This window comes from Physella acuta, unplaced genomic scaffold (assembly GCF_028476545.2).
Source record: "Physella acuta isolate Inbredline_101_S28 unplaced genomic scaffold, ASM2847654v3 ptg001670l, whole genome shotgun sequence".
Taxonomy (NCBI): domain Eukaryota; kingdom Metazoa; phylum Mollusca; class Gastropoda; family Physidae; genus Physella; species Physella acuta.
Genome location: NW_026733183.1, coordinates 5,001 through 29,085, shown reverse-complemented (window position 1 = coordinate 29,085; position 24,085 = coordinate 5,001). Strand labels below are relative to the sequence as shown.

The 24,085-nt window shown below is 37.9% G+C and overlaps 1 protein-coding gene across 2 annotated transcripts; it reads left to right on the top strand.

The window, feature by feature from the left end:
- Positions 1-5,532: 5,532 nt before the first annotated feature.
- On the top strand, positions 5,533-21,775 carry LOC131929758 (mucin-2). Of its 2 annotated transcripts, none has more exons than XM_059286112.1 (5): positions 5,533-5,625; positions 10,979-11,899; positions 13,890-14,027; positions 17,204-17,348; positions 20,752-21,775. In XM_059286112.1, the coding sequence occupies exons 2-5, from the start codon at positions 11,020-11,022 to the stop codon at positions 20,999-21,001; spliced, it is 1,413 nt and encodes a 470-aa protein (XP_059142095.1). In that variant the 5' UTR covers positions 5,533-5,625; positions 10,979-11,019; the 3' UTR covers positions 21,002-21,775. The 2 variants fall into 2 exon arrangements, with proteins under 2 accessions (XP_059142095.1, XP_059142094.1); XM_059286111.1 differs by lacking the exon at positions 5,533-5,625 and adding an exon at positions 5,741-6,036.
- Positions 21,776-24,085: the final 2,310 nt, after the last annotated feature.

The following is a 24,085-nucleotide window of genomic DNA, read 5'->3' as shown; positions in this document are numbered from 1 at the left end:
GATCTGGTTCAGCGCTTGCCACGTTTCAATATTGTCGCCCTTCTTTGAATAATTTGATGTGCACATTTGGATCAGGTTTCCCTAGCTCACCACGACTTGTTCATTGTGTTATCATCGTGATAGTTTGTATGTTATAGTTTGTTTTTTCTTGCATGAATCTCGTCAGCTGTTTTTGGGCATTTTTTTTTAAACTCAAGCTGTTGATAACGTGTAGGACACAAGCAGTGTTTCTTCCAGACTTTTTTCTCCGGGGGGGGGGGGGCACTTGAAATTTTCGGGGGGGGGGGGGGCGGTAGACTTTCTTCGGGGGGGGGGGGGCGGACACTGTTAAAAGTATATATTTTCTATATAAATTATATAAATTTCGTTCGGAGGGGGGGGGGGGGGGGCAGCCAAGCCCCCCCCCCCCCACCCCCCCCCCCCCCGAAGAGATGCCTGGAAGAAACTTTGGACACAAGTGTTGTCATACCTCATAATCCGAAAGGGGACAGGCCCTCAGGGACCCAAAATCTGACTATAATTTTAAAAAAATAGCATTAAGAAATAAATTTCTTCTTGCAACTTGATTTACTATTAAAAAAGATTGTCTTACTACACAGACTACAGTAGTAGGCTAATTATTCATTAGCCTCTTGGATTCGGGTCAGGGTTATGGTGACCAGAAAGATGCGCAACGGAAAAAAAGCGCAAACACAATACGCAACGTAATAAAACACAAACAGAAATTTTCGCACACAGAAAAATGCGCTAGGAAGAAAAATGAGCAACCAGAAAATGAGCAAACAGAAAAATGCGAACACAGAAAAATGCACAAATTAGAAAATTAAGCACACAGAAAATTACACACAGATTTTTCATCAATTATGACTGAGACAATATGAATATGTATATGTAAATGTGTGTGTTTTTATTTATTCTTGCATGTTTACGTTGGTGTGTATACATAGACGTATATATTTAATGGTGGCCGGAAAGAACCGCAACGGAAAAAAGCGCAACGGAAAAAAAGCGCAAAACAAAAAGCGCAACGGAAATAAGCGCACACGGAAAAAAGCGCAAAGAGAAAAAAGCGCACACGGAAAAAAGCGCAAAGAGAAAAAAGCGCAAAGAGAAAAAAGCGCAAAAAGTTGCGCTTTTTGTTTTGCGCTTTTTTCCGTTGCGCTTTTTTCTGGGAACCATAGGCCTATATATATATATATATATATATATATATATATATATATATATATATATAATAAATACAAAATACGAACGTAGGATACTCATTTCGGGCCTAATCTAGTTTTAAAAAAAACACATTGTTTTTAAAAAATACATAATACTTTTATTTTCAATTCTAACAAATTACAACATGTCATGTGTTTAAGTGCAATAGTCTGTTTTCAAATCTGTGTGTCACTTTTGATGTGGCCGTATAACTTCCCATGTGCAAACCGGTCAAAAGTATATGAAACATGAAAGCTTTGTATGTGTAATGGTTTCTCGTGTTATGTTTATTTTTATGTTGTTTTTTTTTTAATTTATATTTTTTTTTAAATTCCTTTTTATACTATGTCGTTCTTTTAGTATGTATTTTATAAAAAAAAATAATTAAGAGAAGTAATTGCTTTTCAATTTGCGTAGTACAAAACTATTAAAAGGAGTTTATGGGCACTTCTATTCGACTATTTAAAAAAGGGAAATAAGTCATGGAAGTGGTTTGAATGTTTGTTTATCTTGCACACTAAAGCTTATGTAGATAATTTTTTTCTTTTACGCAACAGCGTGTGTTAGCTACTGTAGAACATCACTACAGTAGTAGTTTTTTTTTTTTACAAAACCATTATTAAGGTGCGCGAAAACGTACTTTTGGAATACAAAGTCATTGCTTTTTTATCGGCCTGGCCCACTCCGCCCCCCCCCCCCCCTGGCTGTGGTCAAACAAGATGTGGGCTTATCACCTGTGGTCGAAAAACATCTATAATGGAAAATCTTAGCAGTTTATGATTCTATTTATTTTAGAAAATGATGTCGTATTTATTATTAAATAAAAATTTAGAGACGTTGAAATAAAATATTTGCACATAATAAGCACGTGCAAATTCAAACATGCACGCACACAGCACACGCAGATTGCCATAATCTTCATACGTGAGATAGCTGTGTGTAGTTTTCTATGTGCGAAGATTTTTATTCGGGTGTTTTCTGTGTGCACACATTCCTCTTTGCACATTTTTCTGTGCATGCACTTTTCTCTTTGCGCATTTTTCCACGTGCGCAAATTTCTGTTTGTGTTTTTTTCTGTGTGCGCATTTTTCTCTTTGCGCATTTTTCCATAACTCATGACAACAAGGAAGTGTCCATAGGCACTTTAGAGAACTTACATTTAGAAGACACTATTGAAAAAACCGTGCCAGTCAAACTTACTGGTATAGTTTATACAGATCCAGTGGCATAGGCAGGGGGAGGGAGGGTGGGGGGGGGGGGGGGTCCGTAATTTTGTGACGGTGTGTGATGAGGGGGGAGGTTCAGATGGTGCGAAGTCACTATGAAAAAGCAATGTTAGAAAACATATTTTTTGTCGTTATTTCGCGTTTTAGAAAACTGTTTTAATAAATTGTAATAGGAATTGATTAAAATACTCCATTTCTACAGAGTTCAGACAAGATTTTGGAAAAATATCGATGTTTTAAGAAAAATGTAACTGCAATTTTGAGGGGGGGGGGGGCTGTAGGCTGAGGTGTGACGTCATTTTTTTTGGGGGGGGGGGGTCTAGCTTTTTGTGACGATGTGTGACGGAGGGGAGGGGGGGGGAGGTAAAAATCGTCAAAAAAGCGTGACGTCATTTATGGATGTCCCTTAAGTACTAAGATGTAAAACGATGGAAACTGTCAAAATGTCAAGTGATTTTTGTGCACGATTACAATACTTCCTCTATCTAATATATAAAGTTCTGTATGTATGTTTGTAAAATGTGTGTCGTGGATTACAAAGGAATATAAGAAAAAACGAAAAAATTTGATACTTTCACGGAGTCAAGTGTTAGATTATTAAAGTAGGGGGCCTACTCATGGTCTAAATTTATGAGCTAAAAAATTACGATTGAAAGTCTTTCAAAACAAGTTTCATTTTATATACTTAGAATAATTACGGAGTCAAGTGTTAGATTATTAAAGTATTCATGGTCTAAATTTATGTGTTAAAAAATTACTATTGAAAGTCTTTCAAAACAATTTTCATTTTATACACTTAGAATAATAATTTTCAATTATGAACATTACATAAAAAAATTTTAAAAGTGTATCAACGTTTATAAAATTTCTAAAATTGTGTATGAAATGTATTTGCATTTTGTCCTTTAGTTCACATAGTGACGGAGGGGAGGGGGGGAGGTAAAAATCGTCAAAAAAGCGTGACGTCATTTATGGATGACCCTTAAGTACTGAGATGTAAAACTATGGAAACTGTCAAAATGTCAAGTGATTTTTGTGCACGATTACAATACTTCCTCTATCTAATATATAAAGTTCTGTATGTATGTTTGTAAAATGTTTGTCGTGGATTACAAAGGAATATAAGAAAAAACGAAAAAAAAACCACCGATACTTAGATGGATTTAAGTGTTAGACTTAAAGTGCTCATGGTCTAAATTTATGAGTTAAAAAATACTATTGAAAGTCTTTAAAAGCAATTTTCATTTTATATACTTAGAATGATAATTTTTAATTATGAACATTACATAAAATTAAAAGAAACAAGTGTATCAACGTTTATAAAATTTCTAAAATTGTGTCTGAAATGTATTTGCATTTTGTCCTTTAGTTCTCATAAGGTCCCTTGATTTGGAAAACACAGTTACTTCGCTTTAAAAAAAAAAACATTACATTTTGGTGTTAGAAAAAAAATTACATAATTAGCTGGGATTGATTAAGTGCAATGTTGTAGGTATTTTTAATACTGCCTTTTATTTATTCTATACACTGAACTTACTGTTTACTAATTATTTTTAAAAAATCAATAACAGTTAATAAGCCAGGTCCTACATGTCCTATATGTTTATTTCTTTCCGTTTACAGATAAGCTTGGAGTATTATAATTGTTCATTAAATTGAAACAGGCGCGTCCGCCGGCGCCCCACCAGGGTTCAATTTGGCGCCCTGGGCTATCATGTGAGCGCTTTGGTGCATAATTTCGCTTTAAACAGTGCGATAGAGTATGGATAAAAAAGGTTACTATAGTCTTTAAGTGAATCGAATCCGGGAGTCCTCAGGCGTCCAGACAGGGTGCTATTTGGGGCCCCGGGCATTCCCGTGTTCTGTTTGGCGCCTATGTTCGTTTAAGTGAGTGCAAAAGACTATAAATAAGTTGGGGTATTATAGTCGTTTATTAAGCTGAAACAGGCGATTCCGCCGGCGCCCGAGCATGGTACGATTTGGGTTTGCGTTAGCAGTTGGGTTTGCGTTTTGATTTGGTTCGTTTGCGTTATTTCGTTTTCGTTTGTTTTTTCTTTGTGTTTGTTTTTGTATTTGTATATCTCTTCGGGGGGGGGGGGGGGGCTAAACCCACCCCCCCCCCCCCCCCCCCACGAAATTTTTTTACCGCCCCCTTGAACGAAATGAAATTTATATAATTTATATAGAAAATATATACTTTTAACAGTGTCCGCCCGCCCCCCCCCCCCCCCCCCCCCCCCCCCCCCCGGAGAAAAAAGTCTGGAAGAAACACTGCTCTTTTATAGACACCTGCACCAAACTAAAAGAAGATATACAATTTTAATATAGCCGTCCCGGTTTGTGTTGTGTTTTTGTTTGTGTTGTGTTGTGTTTTGTTTGTGTTGTTTTGTTTGTGTTGTGTTTGTATTGTGGTTGTGTTGTATTTGTGTTGTATTTGTGTTGTGTTTGTGTTGTGTTTGTTTGTGTTATGTTCGCGGTTCTTTTTTTTGTTTTGGTTTTGGTTGTGGTTAGGGTGGGCAATGCCGGCGATATGTTATTGCTGATTACAACAACACACATGTCAAGGTCCTTTACTGATAGGTTTTTCACAGAGGCCAGATCAGGGCCTGGCCGGGACGGCTAGTACTCTGTATACGAGAAAGTAAAAAATGTAATATTTAGAAAGCTTATTTTTTTAGAAACTTAAAGCATGCATGTGAATCAATTGCAGGGGATTAAGGCAGTGTGACGTTACGCCATCTCTACCCACCTCCCCTCGTCAAAAAAGTCTGACTCCCCCCCCCCCCCGGCACGTGACGTCATGTATACGGACGACCCCCCCCCCTTCCCCCCTCCCTCCGTAGGCAAAACAGCAAAAGAAATTCCTTAGACTTTATAACTTTATTATCTATAGACCTACTTCTTATTTTTTAAATTTCATTCTATAACCCAACCAGAACTAGAGAATCTAGATCTAAATTTATGTATTCGCTGTCTTGTTTTATTACGGCAATACAAAAATTACATATCCTTGAGCTAGGCAGAATCAATCGCTTATGACGTTATTTCTATCTCGGGAACTAGCCATCCAATCAAAACATAGCTTATGAAAAACGAAGCACAGCTTAGCGTGCCTAACGACGCTTGCTGTAGTTACGGTTTAATCAAACATATCTAAGGACTAAGTAGATTTTTACATTTTTGAGTCATTGTGGTAAAAAGAATTTTTTATTTTCAAATTTAACCTATTATTATAATTAACTTTAATTATTTTAGATGAATTTTAAGTCTTTTTCGTACAACAATTTAGATCTAGTAAGAGTAAGATCGTCTTCGCTTCGATGTTGAGTTGATATGATTACTAGTGTGAGGAAGGCGAACCCCGGCGAGTCCTGTTGGTACGTGTCATTCACCGGATTGAATTTTTGTTGATTTCTGTGGTACCTGGTTTTCAATAGTGCTGTGCTAATCGATAAGGCTTGTTATTGTACCACGGCACGGAACAACATGTTCAATCACGTTTTCTGGCTAGTGTGTTCCAGTCCAGTTTGACAGTGAGTCTACTAGATTCTATATGACATAGATCTATAAGGCCTAGAAAAGATCTACATTACATACTTTTAAGGTAACTTCCAGTCTCTATGTTATTACATGTAGATCTAATATTAAGTCGACTGTAGATAAATAAATAGTGAATAAAGAGTGAAAAACGTGTGCTTCTGTAGCTTACATATTTTGGAATTCTCTAATTAGAATCTATATACTCTAATGAATAGGCCTATGGCTATATAACATTCAGTGATTAGCCAGAATCTGAGAATAGCCTTTTAACTTTTTATTTAAATGTTCTAAATGACAAGATAAAGTAAGTAGCTTGGCTTATCAATGTAATTCCTAGTAAATTTAAATAGGTCTTGTAAGTTATAGTAAGTAGTATGCTAATAGCTTAAATTAGCTGCTCTTAATATTATATGTCATGTTAAAATATAGAGTACATAATGAGTGTTTCTTCCAGACTTTTTTTCTCCCGGGGGGGGGGGGGGGGATGCGGACATCTCACCACTGACACCACCCCCATCTGACATCTCACCACCCCCATCTGACATCTCTTCACCCCATCTGACATCTCTTCACCCCATCTGACATCTCACCACCCCAATCTGACATCTCACCACCCCCATCTGACATCTCACCACCCCCATATGACATCTCACCACCCCCATCTCACCACCCCCATCTGACATCTCACCACCCCCATCTGACATCTCACCACCCCCATCTGACATCTAACCACCCCCATCTGACATCTCACCACCCTGGTCTAACATCTCACCACCCCCATCTGACATCTCACCACCCCCATATGACATCTCACCACCCCCATCTGACCACCCCCATCTGACATCTCACCACCCCCATCTGACATCTTACCACCCCATCTGACATCTCACCACCCCCATCTGACATCTCACCACCCCCATCTGACATCTCACCACCCCCATCTGACATCTCACCACCCCATCTGACATCTCACCATCCCCATCTGACATCTCACCACCCCCATCTGACATCTCACCACCCCCATCTGACATCTCACCACCCCCATCTGACATCTCACCACCCCCATCTGACATCTCACCACCCCCATCTGACATCTCACCACCCCAATCTGACATCTCACCACCCCCATCTGACATCTCACCACCCCCATCTGACATCTCACCACCCTGGTCTGACATCTCACCACCCCCATCTGACATCTCACCACCCCTATCTGACATCTCACCACCCCCATCTGACATCTCACCACCCCCAATTGACATCTCACCACCCCCATCTGACATCTGACCACCCCCATCTGACATCTCACCACCCCCATCTGACATCTCACCACCCTGGTCTAACATCTCACCACCCTGGTCTAACATCTCACCACCCCCATCTGACATCTCACCACCCCCATCTGACATCTCACCACCCCCATCTGACATCTCACCACCCCATATGACATCTCACCACCCCCATCTGACATCTCACCACCCCCATCTGACATCTCACCACCCCCATCTGACATCTCACCACCCCCATCTGACATCTCACCACCCCCATCTGACATCTCACCACCCCCATCTGACATCTCACCACCCCCATCTGACATCTCACCACCCCCATCTGACATCTCACCACCCCCATCTGACATCTCACCACCCCCATCTGACATCTCACCACCCCCATCTGACATCTCACCACCCCATCTGACATCTCACCACCCCCATCTGACATCTCACCACCCCATCTGACATCTCACCACCCCCATCTGACATCTCACCACCCCCATTTGACATCTCACCACCCTGGTCTGACATCTCACCACCCCCATCTGACATCTCACCACCCCCATCTGACATCTCACCACCTTGGTCTAACATCTCACCACCCCCATCTGACATCTCACCACCCCCATCTAACATCTCACCACCCCCATCTGACATCTCACCATCCCCATCTGACATCTCACCACCCCCATCTGACATCTCACCACCCCCATCTGACATCTCACCACCCTGGTCTGACATCTCACCACCCCCATCTGACATCTCACCACCCCATCTGACATCTCACCACCCCATCTGACATCTCACCACCCTGGTCTGACATCTCACCACCCCCATCTGACATCTCACCACCCCCATTTGACATCTCACCACCCCCATCTGACATCTCACCACCCCCATCTGACATCTCACCACCCTGGTCTGACATCTCACCACCCCCATCTGACATCTCACCACCCCATCTGACATCTCACCACCCCATCTGACATCTTACCACCCCATCTGACATCTCACCACCCCCATCTGACATCTCACCACCCCATCTGACATCTCACCACCCCATCTGACATCTCACCACCCTGGTCTGACATCTCACCACCCCCATCTGACATCTCACCACCCCCATTTGACATCTCACCACCCCCATATGACATCTCACCACCCCCATTTGACATCTCACCACCCCCATCTGACATCTCACCACCCCCATCTGACATCTCACCACCCCCATCTGACATCTCACCATCCCCATCTGACATCTCACCACCCCCATTTGACATCTCACCACCCCCATCTGACATCTCGCCACCCCCATCTGACATCTCACCACCCCCATCTGACATCTCACCACCCTGGTCTGACATCTCACCAACATAATGACTTTTAAATTTTTTGTCATTATAAGTCCACATTTTCTATCGAGAGTGTAAATGACTATGTCAAACCTTGGACAATTGCATTTTAAGTGATTGGAAAAGTTTGGGATGATTCTAGACAGATAAAAGGGAGAAAGCTTATTTTTGTTGAAGGGTAAAATTGGAGTCCCAATTCTCACAACACTCCACTACAGTAACATTTGGGTTCAATTATGTTTGATGTTGTTTCAGTTCTTTTAAGTTTAGGGTTAAGGGGTAGCATTAATAGTGTAACGAGTAAGCGAAAGAAAGTGATCAAAAGAGCTTAGCATTAATATTTAGTAAATTAACTAAATGAAGCTCTCCATCTACACCCCACTACCATCTTCCATAAGCTTAAATCTGCTGATTTTGAAGGTAAATACACTTCTTAAAACCAGCTTATTTATTTCTTTTATCCTACATTATTTGGTTAGATTAGTTTTGCCTGTCGCCCATCCAGGGACATAGGCAGCTGACAAGAGCTTTCTAGGCATCTCTGTCCTGGGCTAGTCTCTCCAACTGTCCCCAGATGTATCCAATCTTCTTGGTGGCTTCTTCTAGGTCACATCTCAAGGTCTTTCTTGTCATGTTTAAATACACTTTTTTTTTACTAAATTAAATTAACACATCACATATCAAAACCAGCTTTGGCATTTTGGAGGCTGGAACAGGTTAAATATATTTCAATGAAGGAAATAGCTTTGAGATACGAGCAATTTGACATACGAGCAATGTTACGGAACAAAAAAAAAAAAACAAAAAAAAAAAAAATATATATATATATATATATATATATATATATATATATATGTAAATAGATATATACAGATAGACAGTTAATAACACTACAGATCAGATAGACAGTTAATAACACCACAGATCAGATAGACAGTTAATAACACCACAGATCAGATAGACAGTTAATAACACCACATAAATGGGTAAAGAGGAAGAGGGGAAGAGCAAAAAGTCATGAAAGAAATCTTCTGAAAGAGAAAAATGGGAGGTTGGATTTTCAGGGCTTGAGCTTTCAAAAAACTGTTGATGGGTTGTTGCCTTAGCCTATAAAAAAATCTGAAGTTCAGAGGGTGGTTGGTAAAAGATACAAACTAATTTGTCCATATGTTGTCCTGTCTTTAGAACAATTCTGTAAATAGTATATTACTGTTTTGAATTATCAGTAGCAATTGATTATCCAAGCAGTAGCAGTTTTCATCTTTGACCATGTTCAGAAGTTGTACCTTGTTTGGTAGGGATGTGGCATAAACTATTTCAAAATAGCAGTATGGGGTTATGAAACAAACACCCATCTCTTTGTTAATTTTATAGTAAAAAATTTATTAGGTAACAGTAGAACAAATACAAAGTCACCAACTTTTTCCAAGGTGGGGGGGGGGGGGGGGGGGGGGGGAGAGACGAAATTTTTTTTGCTAACATTAATCAGAAGGATTTACACCATATTGGTGAGTAGATAGCTTGTTCTGTAAATAGTATATTACTGTTTTGGATTATCAGTAGAAAGAAATTAACTGTATTCAAGCATAATGTAAGATTTCTACAGCCGTTGTTAAAATTGACAAGACTAGTTCTTACAGTACAGTATGCTAAAATATTATTTGTTTCTTTTCCAAGTGTTCAGCAATTTATCTACTCACCAATCTACTCACCAATCTATTCACCAATCTACTCACCTAACCCTAACCCTAACCCTAACCTTATTGTCATTCATCACTGTGTATTTTAAATTAACACACAGACACACTGACATTGTTTTAAATCATATAATTATAATCTCTTTTAATTAAAATAGTCATTGGGGGGGGGGGGGGGGGGTCATCCATAAATGACGTCACACTCGTAGGGGGGAGGGGGTCCATAATTTTGTGACGATGTGTGATGAGGGGGAGGGGGGGGTCAGATGTTGCAACGTCACACTTTTGCATTATAAAAAAGCAATGTTAGAAAACGAATTTTAGACGTTATTTCGCGTTTTAGATAACTGTTTTAATAAACTGTAATAGTTTAGACAAGATTTTAGAAACATATCGATGTTTTAAAAAATTCAACTGCAATTTTGAGGGGGGTTGTAGGTTGAGGTGTGACATCTTTTTAGGGGGGGGGTCTGGCTTTTTGTGACGTGTGACGGAGGGGAGGGGGGAGGTAAAAATCGTCCAAAAAAGCGTGACGTCATTTATGGATGACCCCTTGATAGCTTTAAAGATAAGTCATTAATTTAAAATCACTGAATCAAAATTGAATCAACAGCTTTTATTCATTTTCAACTTATAGTGTGCACCTTTTAGTATTTTAATTCTGGATTGTTTTTATTCTTCAGGTATGAAGAGTCAGTCTAAATGTTGCTACTTTTAAAGCACCATGAGTGCTTCACTGTCATACCCGTTTCAGCCTCAACCTCCACCACACCCAAAAACAACTGGGGGGAAAAAAGGTCCATCTACACCAATTGCAATTCCATATTTACAAAGTGAAGATGATGAGAGTGATGAAAGCATAACAGACCACAGTCCACCTGTAACAAGCAGCCTGCCATCTCTGGACACAGCAACTACCAGAGCCAACAATGTTTTCATTCTGACAACAAAAACCAGCCCCAGAACTCATCCAAATGGTAAAAAATCAAATGTTTCCTTACCAAGCCCAAGAACACAAAACAACAGTTCTGGAACGATTACGTTGAATCATATTGTAACAGCACTGAATCAATCCCATTCATCATCAGGAACTCCTGTTCTCATCATAACAAATGGAACCAACAGCACTAGCGCCAACAGTACCACAACAAGTGCAACATCCTTAAACACCAATACTACAAGTCAGAATTTAACCAATGCTGTAGCAATCAGTAGTAATTCTTGCAACACAAATACAACACTAGCACCCCAAATCAATAACCCTAGCAACACTGTAAGCACACCCACAGCAAGAAGTACTGACCAGAATGATGGCTCCAGTTTTGCTCAATCAATAAGTTCATCAAGTCCAAGGGAAGGACCCTGCAGCCCATTCTCAAATTTTGCATATGAACATGATCATGACTATGAGAACATAGCCTCTCCCTCTAGCAGTACATCAAGTGGTCCTATCTACATCAGACCCCCTGGCTTTAAGCACCATGCTCAGGAAATTGTTTCCTCCAATGTGAAAAGCCTGAAGAAGAAAAAATGCTCCACACATGTCATTAAAGAAGGATTTAAAAAGCGTGAGGCCACACCCCCCAGACTTAAACCAAAGAGAGGTGAGACTTACAGATAGTTCATTCATTCTAGCTGGTCCATTTCTTACAGCATAATTACATTTGCAAGTTGTTCTTTTTCAAAACATCAGAGCTAACCCTAACCCTTAACTTAACCCTCAGAGATAAATCCCTGGATTGCAATCCACATTTATAAGCAAAGTTGTTGAGAATACTCCTGGGGAGGTTTTTGCAGGGAAAAAAAATTCGCAGGGTGGTGCCCCAGTAGGGCGAGATTCATTCTTCTCTATATACAATATATAAAGATAAAAGTCGATTGCGGTTTGACACCGTTCACCTGATCGCCATGAAACTTTGGGGAGTTGATTAGAACACTCCAGGGGAGTTTCTGCAAACAAATATTTTTTTTTTATTTTGCGGCGCCCCGGAAAAAAAAGTAAAGATTCCTCTTTATACCTAACGATCCATTGAGCAGATGAAGTGGATTTCATATGTTTTTTTTACCTCGGCATATAAAGGGATAATGTGGTCAGCACTATGCCCAGCCGTCTTTACTCTCCCTAACGTGAGTTAGGTACCCATTGGAGTTAGGTAGACTCAGGGACGTTCCACTAACTTGAACCCTGATTCGAGCTCGAAACTATCGTGTTACCGGTCTAGCGCTTCACCGCTAGGCCACGCCGTCCAATAGGCGCCCCGGCTGGGTGCTATTTTTCTCTATATACAGTATATAAAAACATTAAGGTCGGATGCAGTTCGACACTGTTTATCTGAGTGCATTGAAACTGTGGGGAGTTGATGAGAAAACTCCCGAGAAGAGAAGGTTTCTGCAGAGAGGGGGGGGGGGGTTCAATTTTGTACGGGTGGCGCCCCGGCCGGGTTTGATTTGGTACCCGGGCTTTCCCATGAGCACTATGGCCCCTACGTTTGTTTTAAACAGTGCAATAGACTATGGATAAGATGGGATGTTATGGTAGTTAACTTGAATAAGGCACATCCACCGTCTGCCGGCACACCGGCAGTGTGTGATTTGGCTCCCCTGGCTATCATTTGAGCACCTAAGTTCATTTTAAACGTGCGATAGACTATGGATGAGATTGGGATAATATAGCTGTTAAGTAAATTGAATCAGCCTTGTCTGCCGGCACACCGGCAAGGTGCACTTTGGCGACCAGGGTTATACATTGAGCACGATGACGCTTACGTTAATTTTAAGGAGCACCCTTCAATATTGACACAATGTAGCACACAACATTAGTTGATTAAACCGTGTCAGGGGCCGTATGAAGTGTATTTTAACTCACTATTACATGAGTGATTAATGTGCATTCAAGACTTTCATGAGTAGTAAGCCCGTGCCCTAATATATATATATATATATTGTTTACATTTAAATAACTCAGTTTTAGAAAACAAGATCACACGTCTAAGAATATAGGATTGGTAACGCATTGATGGAACCCTCCTAATATATTTCTTCAGACTTCCTTCTAACACCGCGGCAACACGCGGATGGGCACACTATACACACACACACACACACACACACACACACATATATATATATATATATATATATATATATATATATATATATATATATATATATATATATATATGTATATATATATATATATATATATATATATATATATATATATATATATATATATATTGGCTACTTAGAACCAGACTGTTCCGACTCCACTATTTTTTATTTTTTATTTTTCCAATATCCCAATAAATGGCTTTCAAGTTTCGTGGACTCACAATTTTTTACTTCCTCGTATAGGCCTACAGAGTAAAGTGAAAGTATTGTAATTGTGCAAAAAATCGAAATAGAGATTTTTTACAAATCGCGACTCACTAAGTCAGTTTTATAAATTTGTTTTGTATTTTCGTCCATATGTCTGTGTGTCACTTTTTTTTATTATCTACACATTTCAATAACTTTTGTCATGCATGACCCATCAAACATTTTATTTTATACAAAGTGCTGTCTTCTTTTACCAGAAAATTTTGTATGTTTCAGATCCACTCCCCATGAAATTGCGAGCTCTCCCACAATCTTTCTGGCAACAACCAAATGTGGCCCATCAGGTCTCTCCTGCCACATTATTCCCTATTCTTCCCCCATTGACCAACAAAGAATCGGATGATGGCCTAATGGGTAAGCTGTTAAATATCATAATTCTGAATCTGATTTCTAAATTGTAACTTTGATTTCTGAGAGCTTCAAACTGAATGGCCAGGTAGTGTGGGGCCATCAAAATTGTAGTTCTGATTTGTAAAGTCTTCCAAATGTATGGCCGGGTAGTAGGGGGATATTTAAATGTACTAGTGTGGTTATGAAACCTGTTTAAGCTGTTTTTATTCTCTTGTAACAAGGGAACACTTTTCTATGTTGCCTTTACAAGTTGATAACGTGATTGGTCACATGATCGGTCATGCTAATAATATTGTATTGATGCCTTCACATTTGTTTTCTTTCTAGTTGGGCTAGTGCACGGGTTCCGAACCTGGGGGTCGCGGTCTTTCTGGGGGGTCGCCAACTGGTATACTAAACCTTAGTAATTTGAAACAAAACATAAATATTTAGAAGAATTTTTGAAATTCGGCTTCATTAACATCACTGGAAATGTAATAGAAGAAACAAAGCGCTTTGTACAAAGTTGTTCTCAGTCACGAATCTATGAAATCTTCAAAACTAAAACGTCATTTGAGACTAGTCATTCGGAACACACCAAAAATATATGGAGTTCTTTCATCGGTAAGAAGCTAGTTGCAAACGCCAGAGACTTGATCGAACAGGAAGTTTTCACACAGCATTAGTGCAAGCATCAAATGAAGTCGCGATAGAAAATGCCAAGCAAAAAAAAAAAAAACAATAGGAGAAAATCTCATCAAACGCTGCATGTGCGTAAATGTTAAATAACACATTTTTATAGAAATTCAGCTTTCACCATTGTTTGCTTTTCAAGTTGATAAATCAACAGACGCGAGTTCGTGTTCGCAGTTGCTGGTCTGTGTCTATATTCGTGCGGATGATAGCAAAGAAGAGTTGCTCTTTTGTGAAGATAGCATGGAGAAAATAAATACCTTTTTTTGAAACTGGATGATTAAAATGGGTTAGAACGGCTGTGGGGGTTTGTACGGATGGTGCGCCATCTATGTTTAGCCCAAAATCGGGCTTTCAGTAAACAGAAAAGATTTAGCTCCCTAACCACTGCCCTAGCCAATCGACATCAAGAGTCCATTGCTAGTATAAGTCGTAAATTATAGTATAAGTCGTAAATTATATAAAATCTGGAGCCTTCAAAGAAATGAGCAAAAACATTAATATAGATCACGAGGTTCTGCTCTTCTACACTACAGTACGCTGGCTGTCAAACGAAATGTAAATTGTATTTTTGAATTGAAATCTGAAATCAAATTGTTCTTGGAAGTGCAAAGGAAACAAGACATTTTGGTATACTTAAAACGACATAGAGTAGTTGGAGAGAGTATCATACCTAGTAGATGTGTTCGAACATCAAGATAAGCTTAACCTGAAGCTTCAGGGAAAATGAACGAATATTATAACTTTCCATGATAATCTCGGGGCATTTTTATCAAAGCTGCAAAATCGGTAAAGAAAATAAATCTTGGAATTATTGTAAATTTGAGAAACTCTGCGGTGTGGTAGATGAATCTGATTGTAAGATAATTAAAATTTTGAAAGAAGCGATTTCTGGGCATCTTGAATCTCTTGAAAACGAACTGCATCGCTATTTCTCTGAGCTGAAAAAAGAAGAATCTGCATTTACGCATTACCCATTCTCTTCTTCCCTTGATGTTGCTAGCATTTCCGATGAATTACAAGATGAATTCTTTGATTTGCAGAATGATTCCGAGTAAGATGAAAAACTGCAGACACACTTTTGGTGTAGTATTCACCATTCATACCCAAACGTCTAATTGATTGACTTTTCGAGAATATATTTTCTTCGATTAAAAACGAAATTAAGATAATTATAATGACATAGGTTGGCGTTAACAAAAAAAATGTTTAAATTAAAAACTTAACCACGAAGGTTTAGTGAATAGTATGCAATTTTACTCATGCTGTTAAAACAGTTATCAAGAGTAGTTCATATTGAAAGTCTACTAGAAAATCTTATTTTAGTGCTTATTAATTTCCATACTAATTTCGGCTTTTTAATTCTATGGGGGTCGCGGGTCACTTACTTTTTATAAAAGGGGGTCGCCACTCGAAAAAGTTTGGGAACCACTGGTCTAGTGTGACGTCTAGTGAATGATGTGTATAGTTCTACTTGCATAAGCAACAACAGCTTGTGGTCAAGCTGGAATAGCCTGGGGATTGATTTAGAGCTGAACTTGACTGGAAAATAAACCCCTATGACCTGTCCATACCACACTATTACTCCCCTCCTCTCCTTTCAGCCCTCTCGTTCTATGGTCCACATTAGGCAACAGGTTTGTGTTCTACGATGTGTGAAATACATTTATTTACGGATGTTGTTCTATCTTGTGTGAAATACATTTATTTACAGATGTTGTTCTACGATGTGTGAAATACATTTATTTACAGATGTTGTTCTACGATGTGTGAAATACATTTATTTACAGATGTTGTTCTACGATGTGTGAAATTCATTTCTTTATAGACATTGTTCTATCTTGTGTGAAATACATTTATTTACAGATGTTGTTCTAACTTGTGTGAAATACATTTATTTACAGACATTTTTCTACGATGTGTGAAATACATTTATTTACGGATGTTGTTCTAACTTGTGTGAAATACATTTATTTACAGACATTTTTCTACGATGTGTGAAATACATTTCTTTATAGACATGGTTCTAACTTGTGTGAAATACATTTATTTACAGACATTTTTCTACGATGTGTGAAATACATTTCTTTATAGACATTGTTCTATCTTGTGTAAAATACATTTATTTACAGATGTTGTTCTAACTTGTGTGAAATACATTTATTTACAGATGTTGTTCTAACTTGTGTGAAATACATTTATTTACAGACGTTGTCCCTTAAGGGACGGAGTGGTCTAGCAGTAGAGAGCTGAACTGCTAACCCCTAAGTCTCGAGTTCGAATCCGGGTTCTAGTCAGTAGCCAGTCCCTGAGTCCACCCAGCTCTGATAGGTACCTAACTCACGTTAGGGAAAGTAAGGCGGCTGGGCATAGTGGTGACCACACTATCTCTTCATATGCAGCGGTCACAGAAACAAGTGAACTCACTTGCCCTATAGACCATCAGGTTTGAAAAGGGAACTTTTACAGACGTTGTTCTAACTTGTGTAAAATATATTTATTTACAGAAATTCGACCTGTGACACCTCCAGAAAAGTCTCACCAAACTCCTGAGAGGAAACTGACAGTTGCTAACACAGATCTTTTGTTTAAATTGTTTGAGGGGATTGGCGAGGAGAAAAAGCTGCACACCAAAGTTAGGACAGCTCAAAAGTAAGTCATGTGACTTACCCTGATTAGAATGATGTGCTAATGTCAAATGTTTGAAAGGTGTGTATGATGTGCTTATGTAAAATGTTTGAAAGGTGTGTATGATGTGCTAATGTCAAATGTTTGAAAGGTGTGTATGATGTGCTCATGTCAAATGTTTGAAAGGTGTGTATGATGTGCTAATGTCAAATGTTTGAAAGGTTATGTGCTTATGTAAAATGTTTGAAAGGTGTGTATGATGTGCTTATGTAAAATGTTTGAAAGGTGTGTATGATGTGCTTATGTGAAATGTTTGAAAGGTGTGTATGATGTGCTTATGTAAAATGTTTGAAAGGTGTGTATGATGTGCTTATGTAAAATGTTTGAAAAGTGTGTATGATGTGCTAATGTCAAATGAATGAAAGGTGTGTATGATGTGCTTATGTAAAATGTTTGAAAAGTGTGTATGATTTGCTAATGTCAAATGTTTGAAAGGTTATGTGCTTATGTAAAATGTTTAAAAGGTGTGTATGATGTGCTTATGTAAAATGTTTGAAAAGTGTGTATGATGTGCTTATGTCAAATGTTTGAAAGGTTATGTGCTTATGTAAAATGTTTGAAAAGTGTGTATGATGTGCTTATGTAAAACGTTTGAAAGGTGTGTATGATGTGCTTATGTGAAATGTTTGAAAGGTGTGTATGATGTGCTTATGTAAAATGTTTGAAAGGTGTGTATGATGTGCTTATGTAAAATGTTTGAAAAGTGTGTATGATGTGCTAATGTCAAATGAATGAAAGGTGTGTATGATGTGCTTATGTAAAATTTTTGAAAAGTGTGTATGATTTGCTAATGTCAAATGTTTGAAAGGTTATGTGCTTATGTAAAATGTTTGAAAGGTGTGTATGATGTGCTTATGTAAAATGTTTGAAAAGTGTGTATGATGTGCTTATGTCAAATGTTTGAAAGGTTATGTGCTTATGTAAAATGTTTGAAAGGTGTGTATGATGTGCTTATGTAAAATGTTTGAAAGGTGTGTATGATGTGCTTATGTAAAATGTTTGAAAGGTGTGTATGATGTGCTTATGTAAAATGTTTGAAAGGTGTGTATGATGTGCTTATGTAAAATGTTTGAAAGGTGTGTATGATGTGCTTATGTAAAATGTTTGAAAGGTGTGTATGATGTGCTTATGTAAAATGTTTGAAAGGTGTGTATGATGTGCTTATGTAAAATGTTTGAAAGGTGTGTATGATGTGCTTATGTAAAACGTTTGAAAGGTGTGTATGATGTGCTTATGTAAAATGTTTGAAAGGTGTGTATGATGTGCTTATGTGAAATGTTTGAAAGGTGTGTATGATGTGCTTATGTAAAATGTTTGAAAGGTGTGTATGATGTGCTTATGTGAAATGTTTGAAAGGTGTGTATGATGTGCTTATGTAAAACGTTTGAAAGGTGTGTATGATGTGCTTATGTAAAATGTTTGAAAGGTGTGTATGATGTGCTTATGTGAAATGTTTGAAATGTGTGTATGATGTGCTTATGTGAAATGTTTGAAAGGTGTGTATGATGTGCTTATGTAAAATGTTTGAAAGGTTGTATGATGTGCTTATGTAAAATGTTTGAAAGGTGTGTATGATGTGCTTATGTGAAATGCATAATGAAATGTGTGTATGTGGAACAAAGTAAACTGTGTGTGTGTGTACACCCTTACTGTTGTATTCTGAGATAGTGTCTAGTCTGGCTGGATTTGTTGGCGTGTATGTTGTTGTACGGAGTGACCGTGTATGTTGTCGTATGGAGTGAACGTGTATGTTGTTGTACGGAGTGAACGTGTATGTTGTTGTACAGAGTGACCGTGTATGTTGTTGTACGGAGTGACCGTGTATGTTGTTGTACGGAGTGAACAAGTGTAACAAGGGAAGCGACTGGTTGAGTGACAGTGGGTGTGTAGTGAACAAGAGTAAGGAGTTGTATAACGATGGATGTGAGCAGCAGTCCTTGGTTGTGAAGAGGTTAGGTAGAAGTGTTGTATTGACATTGTCAGTAAGAGGTTAGGTAGAAGTGTTGTTTTGTCATTGTCAGTGAGAGGTTAGGTAGAAGTGTTGTATTGACATTGTCAGTGAGAGGTTAGGTAGAAGTGTTGTATTGACATTGTCAGTGAGAGGTTAGGTAGAAGTGTTGTATTGACATTGTCAGTGAGAGGTTAGGTAGAAGTGTTGTATTGACATTGTCAGTGAGAAGTTAGGTAGAAGTGTTGTATTGACATTGTCAGTGAGAAGATGAAACACATTTGGTTTCACCTCAACGACTTGTGTCTCCTTTTGTCTGAAATACACCCTAACCCTAACGCTAACAAATGAGAGGAAATGAAACCACTTACTTTCCTTAATCCCCCTCCCACGCACACACACTCCTCATGGTTATCCAGCTGTAATATTGGGGGTGGGGGTGGTTGATACATGTCATATTGGGGGTGGGGGTAGTTGATACATGTCATATTGGGGGTGGGGGTAGTTGATACATGTCATATTGGGGGTGGGGGTAGATGATACATGTCATATTGGGGGTGGGGGTAGTTGATACATGTCAAATTGGGGGTGAGGGTAGTTGATACATGTCATATTGGGGGTCAGGGTAGTTGATACATGTCAAATTGGGGGTGAGGGTAGTTGATACATGTCATATTAGGGGTGGGGGTAGTTGATACATGTCATATTGGGGGTGGGGGTAGTTGATACATGTCATATTGGGGGTGGGGGTAGTTGATACATGTCATATTGGGGGTGGGGGTAGTTGATACATGTCATATTGGGGGTGGGGGTAGTTGATACATGTCATATTGGGGGTGGGGGTAGTTGATATATGTCATATTGGGGGTGAAGGTAGTTCATACATGTCATGTTGGGGGTGGGGGTAGTTGATACATGTCATGTTGGGGGTGGGGGTAGTTGATACATGTCATAATGGGGGTGGGGGTAGTTCATACATGTCGTGTTGGGGGTGGGGGTAGTTGATACATGTCATGTTGGGGGTGGGGGTAGTTGATACATGTCATAATGGGGGTGGGGGTAGTTGATACATGTCATATTGGGGGTGTGGGTAGTTGATACATGTCATATTGGGGGTGGGGGTAGTTGTTACATGTCATATTGGGGGTGGGGGTAGTTGTTACATGTCATATTGGGGGTGGGGGTAGTTGATACATGTCATATTGGGGGTGGGGGTAGTTGATACATGTCAAACTCCTTGGAATGAGGGAGAGAGAAGGGATGACAGGGGGCAGAATGTGTGACGTCTAATTAAGCTAATTAAAAAGTACAAAATCCCTCTTTAAAAATCAGTTTTTATGTGTGAAGTCATATAGGGCCGTCTGACTTAGTGTGAATATTGTGTCAATGATTCTTACAACGAAAGCTTTTTTTCTCTAGAGTTCGCAAGTTGGTCTCCAAAAGCAACACAAAGGGTTTACTTTTAGGAAATGATCCTTTTATGGTGGAGGCAGTAACAGAAAAAATCTTCCCTCAACTCAATCTAGAAGGACCAAGACACTCAGGTGGAGGTAATTCCTCCATACAGCTGATCACTTTTAAAGAAGGGGACAGAACTGTGACTTTGCCATCTCTCAGCATAGACCAGAACTATCCACAAATGTTGTCAGAACTTGTTGCCCACATTTAAAACTCGTTTCTTTATCAACTCCTCTCAATCAACTCATCCAACTAGAGTTAGGATTATGTGTGTTCGAATAGGATTATGTGTGTTCGATTAGGATTATGTGTGTTGAGTTTAGCTATTTACTTTTATAAAAATTTTAATATAAGACAATACATAGTTTTGTTTCTAAAAATAAAATTTATCAGATGGAAGCATATCTCTTTCACACAGACAAGTTTCAGGAAATTTTAAAATATAAAAATCCAGCAACATTTATCACAGTTCTTGCAACTAGATTTAATTTTATTTAGAAATGTGCAAATATAAGCGATCTGAGCATCTAAGTTGATCATGATGAAACTGTGATAATAAAAAAACAGCATTTCTGTATGAGCGTTTTGTCATAATAAGTCTAATGAATGTATTTATCAACTCAAGAGTTTTGTTGCCACCAAAACTTATTGCCAGTTGTGTTGTATATGTTGGAGGGGTGGAGCGGAATGTACATTCAACTTCTAACTGTGATAAAATAAAATGTCCAATTTTTTTAATACATTTACATTTTGAAGATTTTAATTTAATTAAATGTCCAATTTTTATACATATCTAGATCTCTAAATCTTTTCCAAAGTTTTATAAAGACACCCTTGACATCAGGTCTATTGATATTATGTTTGTTAGTTGCTGGTCACTGTCTAGTGTGTTTAATGTAAGTCTTCAAATGTGTCTTTTAAAGCCTATTCTAATAGTTTGGGAATTTTTTTCATAACTGGTTTATATTATCAATTATTAAAATGTTGGCTGTTAAATAAATGTATGTATATATATATATATATATATATATATATATATATATATATATATATATATATATATATATATATATATATATATATATATATATATATATATATATATTTTTTTTTATTTTTTATTTTTTTAAATTGTTTTAAAATGTAAAGTTTGTATGCCTGAAACAATGTTTTTTTAAATAATTGTGACCAACTATTTATTAATACATTTATGTCTCCATTGTATATAAAATATTCTGTCCTTAGGATTTCATTTTTTCTCTAGCATTTCATTGTACAAGTTTATTTGAAAAACTTTATAAAATTGAATCTTATAAATTTAATTTCATATTGGATTGAGTACTGTAACATACTGGTCAACCTCCATTTTATATTTTAAGCTGCGCAGCTAGCATGTGATAAAAGTGGATGGTTATAAGTCACTTGCCTTGTTCATTAACCTTATGTAAAGTGTGATCTGAACAAAACATAAACCTAATTCCTAAAAATAAATAAAAAATAAATAAATAAATAAATATATATATATATATATATATATATATATATATATATATATATATATATATATATATATATATATATATATATATATATATATATATATATATATATAAGCTTGGCCAGTTTCATTTTATTATACATTCATAATATTTTTGTAGTAACCAAAACTCAAGGTATTACTTGTATGATGATAAAATCTTGCATTAGGGTTGGAGTTTAGAGTTATAGTTTGGACATACTAGTGAGTTACTAAACCTTGGACATACTAAAACAGGTCACATGATTTTTAACTAAATGAATACTTTGTGATAATTTTCTGATATATTTCTTTTGTGTCTGTATGCATTTTATTTTTTTTTTATATAAGGGTTATATGTTATGTGTCATTATTCATAAGTATGTATTTTTCTTTTTTAAAGAATTTTTAATATTTGACCAAATGGTCATTTGTTTCTTACTTGCAAATTAACTTTTCGCTTTTGACTTTCGTATCCAAGTAAGAGTACCACAGTTATTTATTTTTAGATTTCTAATATTTTCTTTAAAAATGTGTGGACAATTAGCAAAGTTTGTTGATAACTGTTCATTATCCATAGTAAGTCACTTTATTACTAATCTTAAAAGAGAAACCCTCTATGAAAAAATATAACTTCTAGACAACATACTTGTCATAAATTTTAAAAATCTTTCCATTAATTTGTGATTAAATAAAGACAAAACTGTGTTCTATCTTAACATTGAGCCAATATCACTACCAATGTTTGGCCAAGGTTAAGCCAATGTTGCACCACGATGTATCCAATGTTTAGCCAAGGTTAAGCCAATGTTGCACCACGATGTAACCAATGTTTAGCCAAGGTTAAGCCAATGTTGCACCACGATGTAACCAATGTTTAGCCAAGGTTAAGCCAATGTTGCACCACGATGTAACCAATGTTTAGCCAAGGTTAAGCCAATGTTGCACCACGATGTAACCAATGTTTAGCCAAGGTTAAGCCAATGTTGCACCATGATGTAACCAATGTTTAGCCAAGGTTAAGCCAATGTTGCACCATGATGTAACCAATGTTTAGCCAATGTTGGGCCTATATAGGTGTGCTGACTTGGTATTGGCTTAAACCACTTCATTACAGAACTGATATTGTTTTTATATAAATGACATGGGCCACATATTTAAAAAAACAAACAATGAAAATATATTTTTGTTTGTTTTAAAAAAAAATTTGAATATTTTCCAGTTAAGTCCCGCCCCCCCCTCACCCCTCAGCACCATCAAACAAAAAATTCGAATAAGGAGATACGAAATGTACCTTTCGTTTTTATTGATGAAGGTAAAATTGGGACATGTCATAAATAATTTGCGAGAAAAGATCAGTGTTTCTGTAGACACTGACCCTCAAGGTTGTTGTAGACACTGACCCTCAAGGTTGTTGTAGACACTGACCCTCAAGGTTGTTGTAGACACTGACCCTCAAGGTTGTTGTAGACACTGACCCTCAAGGTTGTTGTAGACACTGACCCTCAAGGTTGTTGTAGACACTGACCCTCAAGGTTGTTGTAGACACTGACCCTCAAGGTTGTTGTAGACACTGACCCTCAAGGTTGTTGTAGACACTGACCCTCAAGGTTGCGTGCGTGCATTGAATTTGTTGCGGGGTTCGCTCGTGATTTTTGTGTGCATTAGTGACGGTGTTTATCTAGAACTGCCCTAAAAGCGAATCTAATCTGTTTTGTTATTTCCTTTTTCAACGCTAACCGCCCATGTGAGGACATTTTTTCGGACAGCCCTTTGGCG